The sequence below is a fragment of the Telmatherina bonti genome (assembly GCF_933228915.1).
Source record: "Telmatherina bonti genome assembly, chromosome: 12".
NCBI classification, from domain to species: Eukaryota; Metazoa; Chordata; class Actinopteri; order Atheriniformes; family Telmatherinidae; genus Telmatherina; species Telmatherina bonti.
The window spans coordinates 20,285,887-20,305,094 of record NC_136610.1 but is presented as its reverse complement, the minus strand read 5'-3'; the positions used below and the strand labels follow the sequence as shown (position 1 = coordinate 20,305,094).

Sequence of the window (19,208 nt, the reverse complement as noted above, 5' to 3'; positions counted from 1 at the left end):
ATAAAGTTTCACAATACAGATTGACAACAGTATGATAGAATATACAGCCACAAAGGTTCTTTTTTTTTTTTTTTTTTTTTTTTAAAGGCAGGGAAGTGGAATATTCTGTAGTGACCCAGTCAGTTATATGATCTCAAAGCATTTTGCCCTCATTGCCTCCCTAATGCTGTAACGTACACGCTGTAGCTAACTCTTCCACAGATGACTCAAAGAGTCAATCAAGACATATTTGAAACACAAACAAACAAAAACACAAATTAAAGTGAAATATTTGCTACAATAATACATAAAACATTGCTGTAATTTAGGATTTTTAGTAAAATTTTTACTATAAATATTAATTACAAAATGACAACAATGACAGTGGAAAAGCATCGCTTTTCCACTGATGACCCTGAATTGGAATAAGCGGTTCGGAAAATGAATGAATGAATGTTGTCTGTGATTATACCAATTTATTCAATAATTTCATTGCAGTTTAAATGTAAATGTAAATCAATACAGCGGCAAGTTAAATAAAAATATAAGATTAACCTTTATGTATGTATTTACATTATTTATTGACACAATTATTATCATTTGAAGAGAGTCCCGGCTTTTTGATGAATTCAGTTAAAACAAAACAGTATGTTGCACACGTGTGTTGCCATAATGAAGGCAAAGCTCCACCTCAAGGAAAAGAAAACATCATGAGTTCCTATATCTGACCGCTGCCTGAAGGCTCTAACCATACACATTTTGCCCACTGTCCTATCTGGGGCAGCTACAGTTGATGAGAGCTGACAGTAGTAAGGTTGTCTGCATAAAAAAAGAAAAAAAAAAGTCACATTCTAAGTCTTGATAATAGATGTTGCCATTCTAAGCCAATAATAGTGTCTATAATGAAATCAGTGGAGCAGAAAAGAGGCACTCTTTCATTTCCTTATGCAGGGCCGCACGTTTTGTACATCCCATTATTCATCAGGTCCTGGCTGCTGATAACTGTTCCATTTGCATCTGAATCAAGAATGCGTTACAACTTTCCCCCAAAATACTCCACCCCCCATTCAAATGAAATGACCTAAAAAGAGTAGCTACATTAGCTATTTGTGAGCAACTGTGACCTACTCTGGAGGTTATGTTAATAAGTTACCTGAGAGGGGTTAACGTATTGTTCTAGCAACATCACATGGACAACAGTATTTCACATTTAAATAGATAGCAGCCAAAAAGACGATCTGTAAAAAAAAAGTTGTTTCTGTAATTTTTTTACTCCTAACCTAGGGACGTTTTAGGGCACGTTATTTGTGTCCACACTACATCTTGTGTTGCCCTTTTTCTCTTGGCATGACCTACTTTCATGAACAAATGACAGGGAAAATATACATCATAGAAAATGGAATAATCTCGGCCCTGATTTTCAGAGAATAGCTGACTCACTTCACCACACTGCTCAGTTCAAAGGTAAAAGTCTTTCTTATTTAAAATCTCCGCTGTGAGTCTGAAACATACTGTGTGATATTTGTGATCAATCATAACAGCAGAAAAAGATTGCCCTGGCTGAAAATAATAAAAAAGATGCTATCCATAAAGCGGCAATCTTTTGAGGGATGAACTCCTCAGAGCAAAGTCTAGCTGTGCCAGACAGACTGTTCAAAATCTCAGTAGACGGACAGATTAATGAGCTGTGCCTTCATACACAGCACAGCTAAACCGAGATTAATCTTGGTGCAATCCTCAGCTATCTCAACAACAGTGTGATGCAGAATATGGTGAATTACATGTAGCTTTTTTTGTAAAAAAAAAAAAAAATATATATATATATATACTTTCATTTACACACCCAAAAACAAACAAAATACTCTCCAATTCAAACTAACACGGGAAAAAAAACTTTCAACACATGTATCCAACACACACACCAATGAATGCCAGAGGGCAAATGGAAAGAAAATGGGTGTGGGGCTTCTTTGAGCACTCTGAGTTCAGGTCTTAGCCATTAAATAAGCTGGCACTGCAGAGGTGAGCTGCATTGACAATGATTTATGGGAGAACCACAATCCATTGCTGTTATGAATTGGTTGGCTCTTGTGCAGACCATGCTCACTCACATGCTCATGCGCAGATGCACACAAGAAGGTACAAAAGAACTGCTCAGAACCATGCACACACAAACACAAAATCAAGAGGCAGCGGTAGAGCCAATAGTATCTTCCTCTCATCCAGACAAATTCAATTTTCATCCGGGACATATGTAAGATGATTAAAACAGCCAACAAAGACTGGAGAAATATGTCATATCCTTCAGGACTGGACACAATATTGAGTGCTGCTTTGGCAATGGCTTGCAACTCCTTGTCTGTCCTTCTCCAAGTCACTGCTCCTCTCTTTCACAACCTTTCTGCATCACCTGATGGCATCGTGCATCCCTTTCATCCTTTTCTGTATCACTTCCTTTCAGTTCCATACTCTACAGCTGTCCTTCTACTTGTCCTTGGAAAGGCAAACACATTATTCATGATAGGTTATGAAAAACTCTTTATGAGTTCCTTCATGGGTTTTCACTTCACCATACATACTTAAAGATTGAGACTATGCATGAGTAATGCATTCATGACAAACAGCTGGCAGAGCGTGATCTGGTTCCATATTCTCTCATGCTTGCTGGCTCTATAGTCACAGGAGAGGCGTCTGAAGAAAAAGTCAAGAGGGCATTACATGGGATGAAAAACAACAGATACTCTTAAGGAAACATACAAAACTATTTTTTTCCAACAGGTGTAGCAGGTATTGGTGAAATAAAATGTCATACCATGTAAAATCACAAAATGATACAACTTAAATTATTTGTTGAATGCACTTTAAATGCTCAGAGTATGAAGCCATTCTTGCATTGATGTTTTACACAAAATATAATCTGAAAATGACTCCAAAAGTTTACAAAAAACAAAGTAAAGAAGTGAAAGCAGCTGCGTTTTCCATTTTGTACTTGTGGCCTTGGTGGAGCCTTGCCAATCAAATATGTGTCACACACACACGCAAACCCCCACACACACATATACGCACTAGGGGCCCCACAATGTCTGTTTAGCCACTGCAATAATGTTGTATCACCAGAAGATGTGTGAAGAACACTTCTGAATTATGAATGCAGGGAGGTTAATTATGGATGGAAGGAGGGCAGAAATAATACCTCAGACATTTTCATGAAACACACGGTTGGATACTTGGCTATAGAGCTAGTATGCACTTCTTGGCAAGTATCAAGACAGAGAGACTCCTTAATTAAGTAGTCGGTGTAGATAATGTTCAGTCCTTGTTGTGCGTGGATGTATTCAGCCTCATTTCTGTTAAAGAATAAGCTTCAAATGCATGCGTAAGATGAATGTGCTTAACTCAAGTTGACAAGGAAAACTGTTCTCTTATCGACAATAAAGCAGCTAAATTATTTCATGAAAAGCAATTATACTTGGCACTCATCCTTATAGGATGATGAGGAAAGTGATAGTGAAGACAGACGAAAGGAATCCACAAGGACTGAAGAAGTAATTGATGTTGACTTCTGTCGAAATGTTCTTTTTTTGGGAAAATATACCACTTCTAATCGCTTTGTCTTTAAACATAATTAACACAAAAAATATTAGATGTGCTTTATAGTTCTCCTTTTTATACATGTGGACTCAAAAGTGTTATCTGTGAGAATCGCCTGTATTGTTGTGGACTACTGCTTTCTTTGCAAAAGAGTTGCACCTGCAGCCATGACAGATTTTAATGGGCTGTCAAACAGGAACAAAAGCAGTGCCTGCTTATAAAGGGGGTCAGAGATTTGTTTCGATAGCAAGAAATTGGGAGATGTAGACTGGGTTGGTGGCATGACTTAAAGAGAGTCAAAAGGATCAGTGTGGAACTAACAAAGGGCGTGTCCTCGGCTGGATTGAAAAAAGGCGAGACCATTGGGGAAGAATGATGCTCCATACACCCGTATAGTCCCGTTTTGGTAGCTTGTGACCCCTGGAGACTTTGGAAAGGAGTGGATGGATTATTTAAATGGTTCCCCTGCTTTTGTTCCAGTCTTAACAAATCTTCCTGTGCAGCTTGTAGTGTGGTTGAACTTAACAGATAACAGCAGATTTTCTTTTCTCTTCTTTTTTTTTTTTTGCCTACCACCGATCCATCCCGCCCACTCTGCATTAAAACTGGCTAATAAAAATAACTGAATTATTTGCATGTCAGTGACAGGCAGAAAGGTTGTCAAGACTTGTGTCTGGTACTGAAATATCATTTCAGCAGAATCTTATACTTTTCTTTTCTTAAATGAACAGAATGTTGCTCATTAAATATCTGTCTTTCTGGCTTTTATGTGTGCAAGTCTGACACTGCACCTGTTTTACAGAGCAAACTATAAGTTCAGATAATTATGTGACTGCAGTTTCTTTATACAATAAATAAATAAAAATTGGCAGCTGAGAGGTTGTGACACATATAATCAAAGTTCATGCAAGCCATTCTGTTGCAAGTTCATCTGTTTAATTAGGTAGAGCTGAATATAATTCAAATGAATAAAAATCCTCAATAAAAGCAAAAGAGCGAAACTTGTCAAATAAAAAAAAAGATAAAATAGCAAAGCCAGAAAAAAAAAAAGAAACGTTTTTTTTTCTCTGCAGTAAGTTTCTGTGGAGGCAGAGTGGTGATATGCAAGGCCTTGCATGATGTCTCCTTGTTGAAATCCTCAGCATTAAAGGCCTTGGGACATCCACATGGCCCATTCACCCAACACTACTAAAACATTCAAAGCTTTGCCTCCAAAGGGCAAAACTTTTGTTCCTTTACAAAAGGTCTGACCAGAGGTTCCTCCATAGAGAGGAGCCTCGTACAAAATCAGATTATTTCCACTGAAATCCTCCTTTCTCCACCTGCCAGTTAACTATGTCAGTACCATTGTGTCCTCCCTGATAAAGCTCTCCAGTTTGGCATAATGGAGGCTGGATGTGCATTATTGCTTTTACTCCCATTTATTCTATGAGGAAAGAGGCACACCCCACCCCCTCACTCTTTCCTTATGTTTTTTTTTTTTTTCCTCTGAAGAGAAATCTGGGCCACATGCCCAGAGGAACGCAAAGTGCTTTAATTCATTTGCACCTTTTCTCTCTGGCTGCCATCTCCAAGGCCTCTCTTTATGCCCAGAAGTGATTTGTTCAGGCTGGACCATCAAAGCAATTATGGCAGCGGCCTGCTTCCCTATTATGAAGAGAGATGACTGACAACAGGGGGATGGTGTGGGGGTGGAGGGCACTTTGCTTCAATTTATTTGATCTGAAAACATTTTTTTCCCTCATCCACTTGAGCAACACAACACAAGCAAACTCTTCAGATTATCCCTTTGAAATTTTCTCACCAAAAACATCTTATCCTATTCTCTATGTAACATTTTTCAATTACTTTTCTCACCTTCTAGGGCAAAGGGATCGTGACAGTGAAGCTTTGGAGGAGAGAATGCAGAGAATCCTCTCAGTGTAACACAACACTGAGAGGCATGGCGGGCTGTGATGTGTAGCAATTAATGTAATGGACATGAGAGAGCACAATCTTTGGACTAATGAGAATGTCTTATATTACAGTGCAAATGCACGGGGTCACCAAGACTCCTATCATCACTGGGCTATAGGAAGATGGCTCGCCACAAAAAAAGGATACTCCATAAATGGATAATGTGGGTTGAGAGAGCAGCGTACGGCGCCACTAAGCCGATGTTCCATCCAAGAGTAATAATTCTGCCTGGAGTGACATGGGGTTATTGGGATGGATAAGGCGGAATGTGAAGAAAAATAAAGTATTTTAAGAAAACTGGACATTAAAGTTGAATAGTAGGAATCCAAGGAATGTGGCAAAGTGAAGTCGATAGGACGGAAAGAAGTGGAGTCATAGAGTGAAGAGGTGAGAGCAAAACGGAGAAGAGGAAGAGCACGACAGCGGAAAAGAAACAGAATGACATGGAGGCTGTTGTGAGGAAGAGGGCAAAAAAAAAAAAAAAAGAGATGAGAGAGCACAGTGTACAGGCAGCAATATGACACATTGGCTAATCAGTCAGCTGTCTTTCTCTTTCACAAGCTGTCATCTCGGCCATCAAGTCATCAAGACCTTGTGCCTCTCCTTCTCTCATTGACTGATTCCCCTGTTCAATTATTCAAGGTTTATAAGCATGAGCCATCTATTCAACTAGCAGCCGAGCCAGTAAAATAATGACAGGGTTGCTTCTTCAGCCATACTGACTGTCATAAAAGTTTTACAATTGGCAAAAGAAAAATCAATTTCTTAGACAGACTTTTGCCATGACCGTAAACATATTAATGGTGGCACCAGTAGTGAAGAAAGAGGCCTACCATGATGGAGACTTCAGTGATGCAGATAAAAAAAATGACTTTACATGCTCTCTCACTAATTATTATGTGTGGTGGCTGAATATTTACAATGATGAAATGCTATATTTGGCAAACACTTAATGTTTATGCACGCATATGCTGTACGAATGGGTGTTTGTGTGTTGAGCTATGTGGAGGTGTGTGTGATGTAGGAGATGGGCGACAATTCTGTAGCTTTAGTTAGCATGCTGACCTTTTCCTTAAAAAGCAAACCTGTGTGAGTCATACTGTCACACTGAAATCAGGTCAACTGCTGGCCTGCCAGCGGGGCTGGGGTTCATAAACATCTCCATATATACACAAGACACACAATCAAATAAAAACAACATGCATGGTCACACATGCAAGGAACAAATTGTTCAGGAATACATGGGAAAAAACTCCTTTCTTTTACTTGTTGGAAATCCCGAGAAACATCACAACTCCCATCTGCTGTAATCTGCCCAGGGGCAACAGTGACCTGAGCCACAGAAAGAAACTTATCGAGAGTGGAAAGGAAAATAATAATAGTTGAGGTAATGCAGTGTGCAGCTTCATCCTTTACTTAGCTGGCGGTGCCTTCAGGGTAGAGATGCAACAAACACAGCAGCCTCATCAGGCTTCAAGCTGAAGAATGACTCCGTTGCTCCTTAGCTACTTCTCAGAACATCGTCCTGTCACCGCATCGCTTCTTATAGACTTAACATGTAAACTTCATCATTTTAAATATAGTGTGACATCGTATTGACATTCTGTTCAAGTCAACCATACATCCATGCAAACCAAATCACAAATCTCAACCCTTTACTATTTATCTGCTTAATCCTAATCCACTGGAGGCAGAGGGTCTGTGCTGTAGTAAACTGTCTATTTTTAAACTTGACATATTAGTCATCTCTTGGGGGGAGTAACTTTGTAATTTATGAAATTCATGAATACCAAGCTGCTGTGTTCCCATCTTGTTTATGACACCCTCCCCTTTTTCTGAGCTGCAGTATAAGAAATTTTGATGAATTCAGATTAACTCAGACAGTTGGGTATGATCCCCATCTCTAGAAAAAAAAAAAGGATGTCAACCAATTCCAACTGAGAGGCCTGGTTCATATGGTTCCAATATGTGAACATTTTTTATGTAAAGATGCACTTTTTTCTTTTTTTGTTTTGTCTTATATTTCTAATCCAAATGTATTTTTATTAACATGACAGAAAGAAATGTTCTTTTGCTCAACTGAACACTCTTAACCTTATCCTTGATTAAGAATTCATATTTACCCACAAGTGACTCGTGAAGTATCCTTAAGAAAACCTAAATGTAAATATATAATTGAAAGTGAGTTTCATATGAAAGTCAACAGCAATAGTTATCGGTTTTCAATGTGGCATACTTTGTACTACAACAAAAGAGGACAAATCATCTGCTGGCAAACCTCTGGCCTGAGATATAAGCGTTCACAGCCAATGAGCTTAACTTGCCCATTTGTGGGCAATTAGCATTGTTGTTCCCTCCGTAGCGTCCAACAACAAATATGTCATTGTAAAAATAAACAACAATTACACTTGTACTCATTGCACTCTAATTGCATCATCAAAATCACAAGCAAGCAGGTATTTAAGTGCATGATACAAAACCAATGCAAAGCTAAACAAATGGAGGGTCATGTCCTCAGTACTTTATGTATCCACTTACACAAAATGGGCGTTCATGTGGACAGTGAGCTATATTAAAAAGAGTATTCTGACAGCAATCAAAATCCTCATGGGGAGTTTCTGGCTAACAAAAACATCAACATGCTGCATGAACCTAATGTGGCTGAGGAGGCTGTAAAAGCTTGGAAATAACTCATACAGGCCAAAGTAATCTGACCCTGCTTCCATCAGACACTAACTGAATAAAAGTCCAAAGAGCAATGATAGAAGGGAAGGAAAAATAGGGAAGCAGTTGAACCATTGGGATTTGTACTAAGTAACTAAATGGGCATCCCACTTTTCCATTTCAAGAAAGAAATAGCTGCTTCAACTGCTGGAATCTAAATAAAAAGGTGAACTTTGCCCTTCCTCCATCTTTTGTTCATTCTAGTGTAAACAACTTACAGCCCTCAATTTCTAAGCTGCCCTATATGGACATATACAGATGCGTCGTTTTACAGCATCCTTGAGGCCCATCAATAAATAAAGCTGACACAAATAAACAGATAAATAAATAAATGTGAAGAGCCAAGCAAATGGGCATCAGTCAGCATTAGTGATGGAACCATGTCAAGCAAAATCATGCTTGACTTGAGGGGGGAGTGCCTGAGTGAAGCAGCATTCTCGCTGATTGCATACCCTGTATGTGTGTGTGTATTTGTGTTTGTACACGACTCTGTGTGTTTGTGAGAGAAAAAGAGAGAGAAAGAGAGTATGGGGACAAATCAGCCTGTTTTGCCGATGTGCCCTGATTTAACCTTTACATTCTCTTTTGCTTTCTATAAATCTGTTCTGCTCACAGCATTCCTCCTTTAATGCACTATATCTATTCATTCCATTTTAATAATGACTTTTCCTCCCATTTTCTGTCTTCACATGTACAATTTCTCGTGACACTACAAGTTCCACCAACCCCTCTATTTGTGTCTCAGTAATAACTGACATTTTCCCAGTAAGAAGGAACTTTCAACCAATTCATTCACCCTTGACCATGTACAACTCCGAGCTTGATGTCTGACAAATGCCAGCAGATTTCTTTTAGGTTACATTTTTAATGTCAGTATGTAAGCCACTATTTGTTGGAGACCTATTTCTTTGTATGTTGCTGTTCAGACAGTCAAATAGAAGGGCTCACTTCTTCTAAAGTGAAGAAAATACTTCTTCACATTTCAGTGAAAATGCTCACTTTCTGCAAAAGATGTAGGGGGAAATTGTTGCTTTCAAAAAAATGCAAAACATGTATTTGTCAAGATTCATAGGCAGGTGTGAAGACCGCTGCAATCAGGAATTTCATAAATAACCTCAACCAAAAATGTGCACATTATTATATTTTACATGCCATGTATGCTATTTATTACAGCTACGGTTTTCAAAAGAAACTAAGTTTTGTATAATAATAAGTCAATCATCTTCCCTGCTTTTAAATTGCACATTGTTGTTTTTGTTTTCACCTTCAGATTTTTTAAAGTATGCATGAACTGACAAATATGTGGTGATTATAATCAGTATTTATAACTGGAGGCAAAACAATGAAGTGTTAGATTCAGTGTTGTTGTTGCAAAAGCATTGTTCACTGATTATGCATCATTCATTTTGATCTAAAAATACTGCCTCCAATAAGGTTTTTAAAATCTTAAAATCAAAAGATACTTAATTAACCTTACTAAAAAAAATATACCCAGTTTATGTGGTTACACTGCTCTACTTGTGCAAAAAGCAAAGAAAATATGGTCATAAAAATGTTTTAGACCTAGAGAGAGTAGTTATTGTATCTTTTTCATATCCTGGTGCTTATAGAATATTTACCAAAATGACCCACTGAATGAAAGATTGCAGATTTTCATACATCATATTTCTGTCTATATTAATGAAAATCACCAACAGTCACACCAGATATATAGTATTTTCTTAAACTCTTAGTATTATGATCTCAGTATATAATTTCTGCTACATTGTGGACAAAAGATTGCAGATGATTGGCTTTTAAGCCTGGACATGATATCTGAAATAACATTCACCTCATATGGAGTGAAAAAAAGGACTTGAGTAGAGTGACAGAGGCGAGAAAATCATTTGATTCTGGCACTTATTGTCAGAGAAACACATAACCATACAGCATGGCATCCTCTTCCACCACACATTATTTGTTCTCTAACGGATCATCAGTTGGCCCAGCTCTACGCCTAATGAGCGATAAATAAGGTTTAATTCAACTGACGCAAGTTGCCCATCCTTCAGCACTAAGCATGATGGCTTGGGCGAGATTCCATTGGAATTATATGAGGGTAATTTTTCAGCTAGTGGGATGGTCCGATTGCTTCTCCTATGTTTGGCTTTCACTGGCATTCCCTTGTCTTTAAGCTCTGCAAGTTTATAGGTCTGTTAGGAATACATCAAATGATGAGTGGCATCAGTCTTATTGTGTGAATGTGCCCTGGGTAAAAATAAGATAAAACCTTCCATTATGGGGCTTCCTAAGCACATTTGCCCTCCAAAATTGATCTAGTATTGACAATTTACACTTGGGGTGACCTTTCTTAACTGCCCACATACTTGAAAGCCAATATTGTTTGAAGAGTGAGAGAGAAAAACACACAGCTTACTGCAAACGCTCAGGGAAGTTAGTGAAAAGGATAAGTTAGTGGACAACTTTGCTTGGGGGTTGTTCATTCATGGTCCACTAGGCGGTAAGGTTGAGCATGGTTTTTTTTTTTACATCAGTGAAGTCCTGCACCAATAAAGGATGACTATTGCTGGACACTTTGGTTGAGAGCTCATTCCATTACAGAGCTCTGTCTTTGACGTTATATTAAAAAAAGAAAAAAAGACAAGAATGAAAAAAAAAGACAAAAGAAATAAGGTATTATTGCTTGGAACTCTGCTCCACATGATAAGTCTTCTAAGACTGGGAGCTTTAAAAGGGCAAAATATCATCAAAAGGGCATTTCGGCAGTCCCCTGTTGACACCCTGTACTCAAGTAGATAGTTTCACTTTAATTCACACAGCAAAAGCTTTTTGGTTGATGTATAACAGAGAGGGCAGGTGTGAGAGACGACTGGTGTCCACTTAGAGACTGACTTTCTCCAAGATCTGATTCAGCCTCGAAAAATTGCTCCATGTTGGGCTGCACTTGCTTTACATCCTCTCTTGGCAGAGTAAAGCAACAGATCAGCTATGCCTCAATGGTGCTTAAATGGTACATAAAATCCTAATCTTTATTTCCATGATGGATTTTCTGCTGAGGATGAAAAATGATGAGGTCCAGAGAGATGCCCTTTGAGTCAACAGGAGGGACAATGGCTGCATCTATGCCCTGGAATCAAATCTTAAACAGAGAAGCTGTCCATGCCTCAGTTATTTCCCATCTGCCTTACGCCTTGGTAGTTAATATATATCCTTATCTATAACAAACAGGTGATAGATTTCAAGCAGTGAATCTCTGCGGAGCTCCTTTCTCATCTACTCTATTGATATCTCACATCTACTAAGCCATCTGAGCTGTAGTACGAGACCCTCTGGGTCTCTTTGCCCCAAATCATGTTAGCTCCACTTCCTGTAGGAGCGCTTCAAGGGCAGCCCCAGTGAATAACATCTATCAGCACCCTGGACTAGAGGCCACGAGCTTGAGGAAGCAAAGTCCCCAACTCAGAGGCACCCCACAGCAACAGTCCATATCTGATATGTGACACTGGCATGAATATGTGTGCGCGTGAAAAGCTGGCATGAAAAACTGTGCAGGAGAGCAGCTGTCAGAGAGGTTTAGAGACAACAACAACAAAAAAAAGATGGGTACAGCATATGTGTGGGCAAATTAACTACTCAGGGAATAACAATCACTATCAGGAACAAAAAAAGTTTCTTTTCTTGAGTTGGAGAAAGATGGCACCATATCTGTCAGGTGAATATATTTTGGCTTTCCATATTAGGGTGGTTTGGATAACTTGCATAGAAAATAAATGCTAACATTTATTTGTGTGACAAATGAGGTTGAGGGAAAGAAGACATACTTTTTAAGTTTAAAAGTGGCATCTTTTAAAAAATGATTTAAACTGAATAGTACTTCAGCATTAATTTTGCATAAAGGTCAATAAAGGCAACTTTAACGAGAAAGCAAACAAGTTCAAAATCACATCCAAACCATTTTACATTTGCTTCTTTTCACTCCTCTCCCTCTTTTGATCCTTTAAAATTTCATGACACAAAATAGGTGATTTAATCTTCATTAAATTTACAAGGGACTCTTTTTTTCAGCCCGTCTTGCTAAATTAACAGGTGGGTTTTTGTAGGTTTTTGTTTATTTTAGAAATAGCCTAAAATGCCCAAAGCTGTGCTGTCGTCACAGTCGAAAAGAAAAACATCTATCTATCTATCTATCTATCTATCTATTCGTATACAACTGAAAACATTGTGAACCCCTTTAATAGGCTCAGTTCTATATGGAAGAGAGGAGGGAATTTTTGATGGACGGACTTGTGAAGGTGAAGCAGGAGACTGGTGCAGAACGAGGCCCTGGTTTGGGATTGTAATGACATTGAAAAGGCAGTAAATAAATAAGATTGGTTTGGTTCTCTTTGAAATCTGATTGATGTGTCTTTTGGGATGCCCCCCAGTATGAAAGACCTACTGAGTCTATGGCTTTCATCCCTGACCGAAAATCAATGAGCCAGGATGTATGAGAAGCTTCTGCTCTCTACCCACCAATCTCTTGCCAGATTCCCAGGTAACTGTCTCACAAGAAAGGGAATAAGTGATAAAGGAGTTAGGTAACTCAACTCTTGTTTTATTTTATTTATTTATGTTTTTCAGAAAACTTTATATTAAATAACATTAAAAGTGGTAAAAGTGGGAGAAAAATACTATCATCAAAAGAAATAAAAGCATTGGGTGTATGTTCAAAAGTCTGCAGATGCTGCAGTCTTCTTCAATTCGGTGACGGAGCACAATTGAGTGTTTCAGTCCACTCATTACTATAGTCTGAACAATATGTTGGGCACTGTCAGGTTGAGTTTAAGTGCTGAAAAACTTTAAAGAAGCGGTGATGTTAGGGAGGGTTTTGGACTGAAATAAGTCTGGTACATTTTCCTAAGGTACTATATGTTTGGCACAAAGTCAGATGTAGATAGTGATCAGTTGTAAGTGACTTCAAAACAATGACAAAACTAAATCAAAGATGGTTTCAAAGCAAGTATCAGGAAGATCTTGGATATTATGAGCCAATGACGAAACAGCAACCATATAAATGTATAGTGTGTAAAATCTGAGTCCCTAAAATGGTAAAACTAATTTGATAAACCAGTGGCCATTTTTACCCTCTCTGCTAACTTAAGGAACATAGACAGTCTAACTAAACAGCCTTAAACTGAAGATGTGTTTTTATCTTAGTCCGTAACACTTGAAAGAAAATGAAAAAAAAAAAGAAAATCTGAAGAAAATAAAATGGCCAAGGATCTGCTGACTTTGTTCCATGGATGATAAACAAACCATAAAAGCCCAAAACATAAGAAGATACAACTGATGGAAATAAAAATGATATAAGGTAGCAGCATCGTCTGCTCTTAAGATACTGGGAGAACATGTCTGCTTAAGATCCAGTACTCAAATGCAAAAATGAGCCAAATTAAAGAACTAAGAGTTTAGTTCATTCTGACTGAAGTTAACTGTTTACTTCCGATATTACTAAGCTGCCACATAATAGAGAATAATGTAAATTGTTTATCTTCTAATCCAGACTGTTCTCTAACTATATTTTACAAGTGAAACTTTGGTTCATGACAGTGTGGCTCTGCCAAAAATTGATTCATGGTGTTTTAACACTATTACATGAAACATAATCTGTAACAATCATCTTATGTTTTGGTTAATTTGACTTTTCACTCCACCAGGCATGAGTCCATTTCTCTGAGTGTTGCTAAAGTCCAATTCCAAGCAGATACGTTGCCAGATGGTTCTGGATTTTGATCTCCATAAAATCAATTAATTTTTCCCCTCCTTCTCCCTATATGGTGTAAATGAACAGGACATGTTCTGCGAGTTCTGGTGTCCATGGCAGAGGCACACACTCGATAAAAGGGAAAAGGTTTAATAGCTAGTTTCTGATGCAGGTGTATCGTTGCAGACATATATGTAAGGTGTCTGGGTTAAAAGTGGGGTGGTTTTTGCTTACCATAAGTCACAGCCCCATGCAGCTATCAAATTTGATTTTAAATCCTAAAAATGTTGAGCAAAAACAAGTTTAAGCAAGAAAAACAAGTTTAAAAAAGATGTTTCATAGTCCAATTCAATTATTCTGTTATACCTATTTCATGACATGGCAACTTCTGACATACCTATATTACACACTTCCATGCATACCATTTTATATTTTCTTTATTTAGGTTTTAATGATGTTATTGGATTGTAATGAAAGTTCTGATTAAAGAAAAAAATCAGACTGATCTTATTGCTTGGAGAAAAATTGATGTAGTTGTTGGGGTAGTTATGTACAGCTATGAAACTGAGAATTTGATACACTGAAATCATACTAATGTTCATTTAAATCGTTACCAAGTAAATAATAAGAAGAGGAAGAAGAAAGAAAAAAAAAAGAAAAGTAGCAAATCATGTTCCTGAAATGAGACTTAGCCTGATGCAGAAACATAGCTTCTTTCGTCTCCATCAATTCATCCTGTTACTGTGTGTTGAATTAGGAACGGCTGGTGTAATTGCATAACACATGACTGTGGCCCCTGGGGTTAGATTTTCCATCTTACACAAAGTGGAGAGAAGGAAATGGGAAATGCTTCTGGAATTGGGTGTAATTGTGACTGGCAGTGCCTAGAATTGTGCTCAGCCTGACACTTGCGGTAGTCTGGTTAAGTGCAGTTTAGCCTAAAGGATGAAAAAGAACGGCATGCTGGGTGTAAATGAAGTCCTTTTGACGTTACTGAAGATTCTAGCGCGACTCTGACAGAATCTCTCTGGTGCACGCTGCTTGCTTAAGGATGACAGGAGGTTAATCAAGCTTTAAAGCATGAGATTACAACCGACATGACAAGTGGGATTGAATAGATTTGGCAAACTGTCTGATAAAACTGCTTCAAGATCCGTTTTTACTAGAAAATTTAGGGACTGAAATTCTGTCAGTCCTCCGAGTCAGTAAGAAAACACACAATGTGCTAAACCAGAGAACGTAATCATTGACAGTGCTGTACTAACCCAAAGAGTACACCATGATTATTTAAATAATGAAGAAGAATCTCCACTTACCACCACGTACACACATGCATCAATCCAACAGAGACTTACTTCAGCGCCTTTTGTCACTCCATCAAATGAGAACTACATTATTACTCTTTGAGATGTACTTAAGAACTCCCACAGGAAACCAAAAAAAAAAGGAAAAAGGAAAACTCTTAATCTCTGAGTAAATATTTATATTTTCCCCATTACAATAGACAAAACAAATTTCCCCTTATGTTCTACAGTAGCTGAATTAATTTCCAGATTCCATTTAGGATTAAAATCCGTAGAGCCGGCATGTCAACGGGATTTTCTTCTCTCATCACCTCAGAGTACAGAATCCATGCAGCTGTTTATCAAACCAGTACTGGGGTCTTTATCAATGAACAGGGAGCTTTCAGTGCATAATACATTTTGGTAGCTTTGCAGAGGTGTTATTTAGGGGAGAAAAAAAAAAAAAAAAAAGGAAAAGTGTGCCGACAGGAGTCTGATGCACAATGCCATCCAGGAAACTGAACCATGAATTGAATTTAGTTGTCAAACAGAAAAAAAGAAAAATAAGTCACAAAAAATATTATTTGTATTCAAAAACAAAGACAGGCTGTATTTAGTTATATTTTCATGTCCTGCAACAGCATACTGTCAGTATGTGACACAAGTTTGTTCTTATTTTCCTTTGTGGATGTGTGTGTGTGTGTGTGTGTGTGTGTGGGATGTCAACTGGCCAATGTGTTCTTACGTGCATCATGTCAAAGGACTAACCTGTTACATTTCTATGTTTTATTGACTTATTGAGACGTCACTGAACTTTCTTTTATTCTTTCCATCAAACTAATAAAAATTACAACAAAGTAAATATTTATTACAATAAACAAAACTAGTTTTTGACGTTAAAAGATAGAGAAACATTTCCTTTTGTTCCCTATAGCCTGCATCTCGTATGATTTTATCTTGCAGGGACACCAAAAAGCTTCACTTTCAAGAAAAGCACGAAATAATATTCACATCTTGCAGAAATGACCAGCTCATCTTAACTGACGGATGAACTAGGATGTGTTGATGTTGTAGAACTATACCTACCATCACAACCCACTAGTGCATCTAATTACACTGTGTTGTGCAAAAAGGAGAGTAAAGCTATATGTATATGGTACTTCAACATCTTGAATTGTAGCATTAGCTTCCTCTCATCAAAGTAAAAATAACCCTCATTTGTCAGGCGCCAGCTTGTCTGTCATTTAGCTTCATGAAATACTACTTTAAAAGCTTTGACTAAATCTCTTAATTTGGTAAGTGATGGTTGGTTTTCCTCACAAAAAATTAATTAAAATAAAATAAAACAAAATAAAAGGACCATATACTGAGTCCTGACACACATGCACACCCATGAATAGACCATTATAATGTCAGGTAGTCGGACATGCACAGCAGCAACTCAAACACATAACAGCAAGACAGCCTGCATCGTGTGAAAGTCAACCGTCGTTCAGAAAGAGGGATATGTGGTGTGCTGTTGCATATCAGTTCAGCATTTATCACTAATGTAGAGGAAAAGCAGAATAATACACATAAAAATTGTGAGTGGTGAAAACATGGAGATCGACAGACCGGCCCGACAACACAGTTCCTAAACATTACTACGAGACAGGAAGTGATGTCATGCTGAGACAGTGTATTCCAGCGGGTAGGGAAATGAATAAGATAACAAGTGTGGCTGCTCCATGATGCAGACAATGTGCTTTGTGAATTTCTCTAAACCTCTATGACCACTGTGAAGATGGTATTCGACCAGATATAACAGAAAAAATCTATCTGCACACCTTCCACATAGGTGTGCTTTATGAAATTAGACTTCAAAGGTATTTATTGTAAGATTTACACCATGCCATTCTTTACCCAGTGTTCCTAATTAGTTGTACTTTGGTATTACTAAATACAATGATACAACCTGTGTGTTACCTGGTCTAACCACTGGACCAGCAGGGTTATACTCAGTCTAATTGTGTGGATAAAAATGACAACATGAAAATTCTTACCATTTGATCTACGCATCTAAAGGAGAAAAACAAAGATCCAAGTTTCCTAATTATAATTCTTTTCTTCTTAATGCCTGTGCAAGCATGTTTTGTGAATCATATTCTGTGCTGTGAGCATTTTGTACTTTAAATCCTTACATTGTAGCTGTGTGTGTGAGAGAGCATACTGCCAGTAGATGCATAACAAATGTTTCTGGTGGGAAAACTGAGCATGACCTCGCTAAGAAGATGCAGTTGTTGTCTTCTGTGTTTGGGCTGCAAGTGAACTCCTTGCAAGATAAACTTACTCTACCAAGATTGTGTTGGTCTGTCATTCCTAAAAAAGTTCAAATATTTTTATTCATTAGTTTTACTTGTTTATCCTCTTGGAAATTTTAATGACATTTACCAATTATAAAATGCGTTCTGTGGTGTGTACTTGTAAGACACACCACACTATTTAGTCTAGAAATTTGTGGTTTATAACTATTAGTCAAAAGCACAGTTGCTTCCCAATCCATTTCCAGAGACAAAGATTCCTGTGTCCCGTTATACCCAAGCCAAACTCTAAAACAGCTTCAAATACATGAACAGTTCTTGTTCACAAAACTAAAATGATCATTTTTACTGAGTACAGTAAATCTTACATGAAATATCTTTGAATATCTCTTTTTTTTTTTTTTTTTTAACATAGTGGCTCAGCACAAGACTCTGCGCTGTTGAGGAGCAGCTCAGCTTGAGTGTTTTGACAGGAAGGACATGCGAGTTATTCAGCCAGGAGCAAGGCATTTTGAGGGAACATGATGTTGGATCAGGACTAAAAAGGGAGTTAAAGAAACACACACCTAGAGTTCTGTTACCATAGTTAGCACCCGGCCACCGAGAGGATGGACTGGAAGGACTTTGATCACCTGTAAAAATGTGGATGGAATAAAAATGGGGGGAAAAAAATGGGAAGAAGAGAAAAGGAGGAAGGTTAACGAGGAAAAGAGAAAATGCATCAGAGGTGACACTTTTGAGATATTTGCAGAAGCACTCCCAGAAGAAAAATGGAAAAAAAAAAAAGAAGTATGTTGAAGTTTGCTGGTACGTCTGCAAACCCAGTATAAACCCAAATACAGAGATATGGAATGATGACGCAACCAGCTGTTAAAATAAGTGGAAATGAGAGTTTTTCTTTTGTTTGCTTTTGCATTGGGATGGATGAAGAAGTGACCAGTGGAGAGTTAAAAGGCATTGAAATGTTTTGTTCAAAAGAAGCTTTGCATTATCAAACTGAAACCACTCGGCAGGACTTAATAATAGATTATGATCAGGTTTGTCATTATCAACAGTCTTGCATGTGGGGGCGGAGTTACAACCACTCAGCACCTTCGTAATTTTATATTTTGTTTGTTGATAATCCCAGTTGGCATTTCTTGTAAAATATACAAGGAGTTCAGCACGTGAAAGACATGGATGCAGTGATATTTGTACACAACTCCGCTAAATTTATATTTATGGAAGTTTCCCTTTCAAACTAAACTCAGGAGTGGGTTGGGGGGGTGGGGGGGGGTGGTTGTTCTATAAATCACACAGACCTACTCACAAAGCTTTGCACTTATTTTTGATTGCTGTGCCATTATTTATTACAAGAACAAAACAAACTAACAAGATGTCTTCAGAACACATTATTTTTACTTTAATCAGAACTGGTCGTGATTTACCTTTCAGGCTAAGAAATCATGACCACATTTCTGGGCAGCAGTCTTTATACAAAATGTACCTTTAAGATAGAGATAGAATATTGCATGATTTTCTGAAATATGTTTTAATGGGTTTTATATTTTTTTTAAATCTTTGTTAAGAACAACCACACCGAAATCATCTAACACAGTTTTTGGTCTGATTTTCTTCATCACTTTTCTCCAT

General features: G+C 37.8%; 1 protein-coding gene across 1 annotated transcript in view; it reads right to left on the bottom strand.

The window, feature by feature from the left end:
* The window catches only part of diaph2 (diaphanous-related formin 2), a 373,599-nt gene that overhangs the window by 26,603 nt on the left and 327,788 nt on the right, over nt 1–19,208 (bottom strand). The window contains exon 28 of the mRNA XM_079250311.1: nt 18,158–18,208. Within this exon, the coding sequence (XP_079106437.1) occupies nt 18,158–18,208 (51 nt within the window). The remainder of the gene's footprint in view (nt 1–18,157; nt 18,209–19,208) is intronic.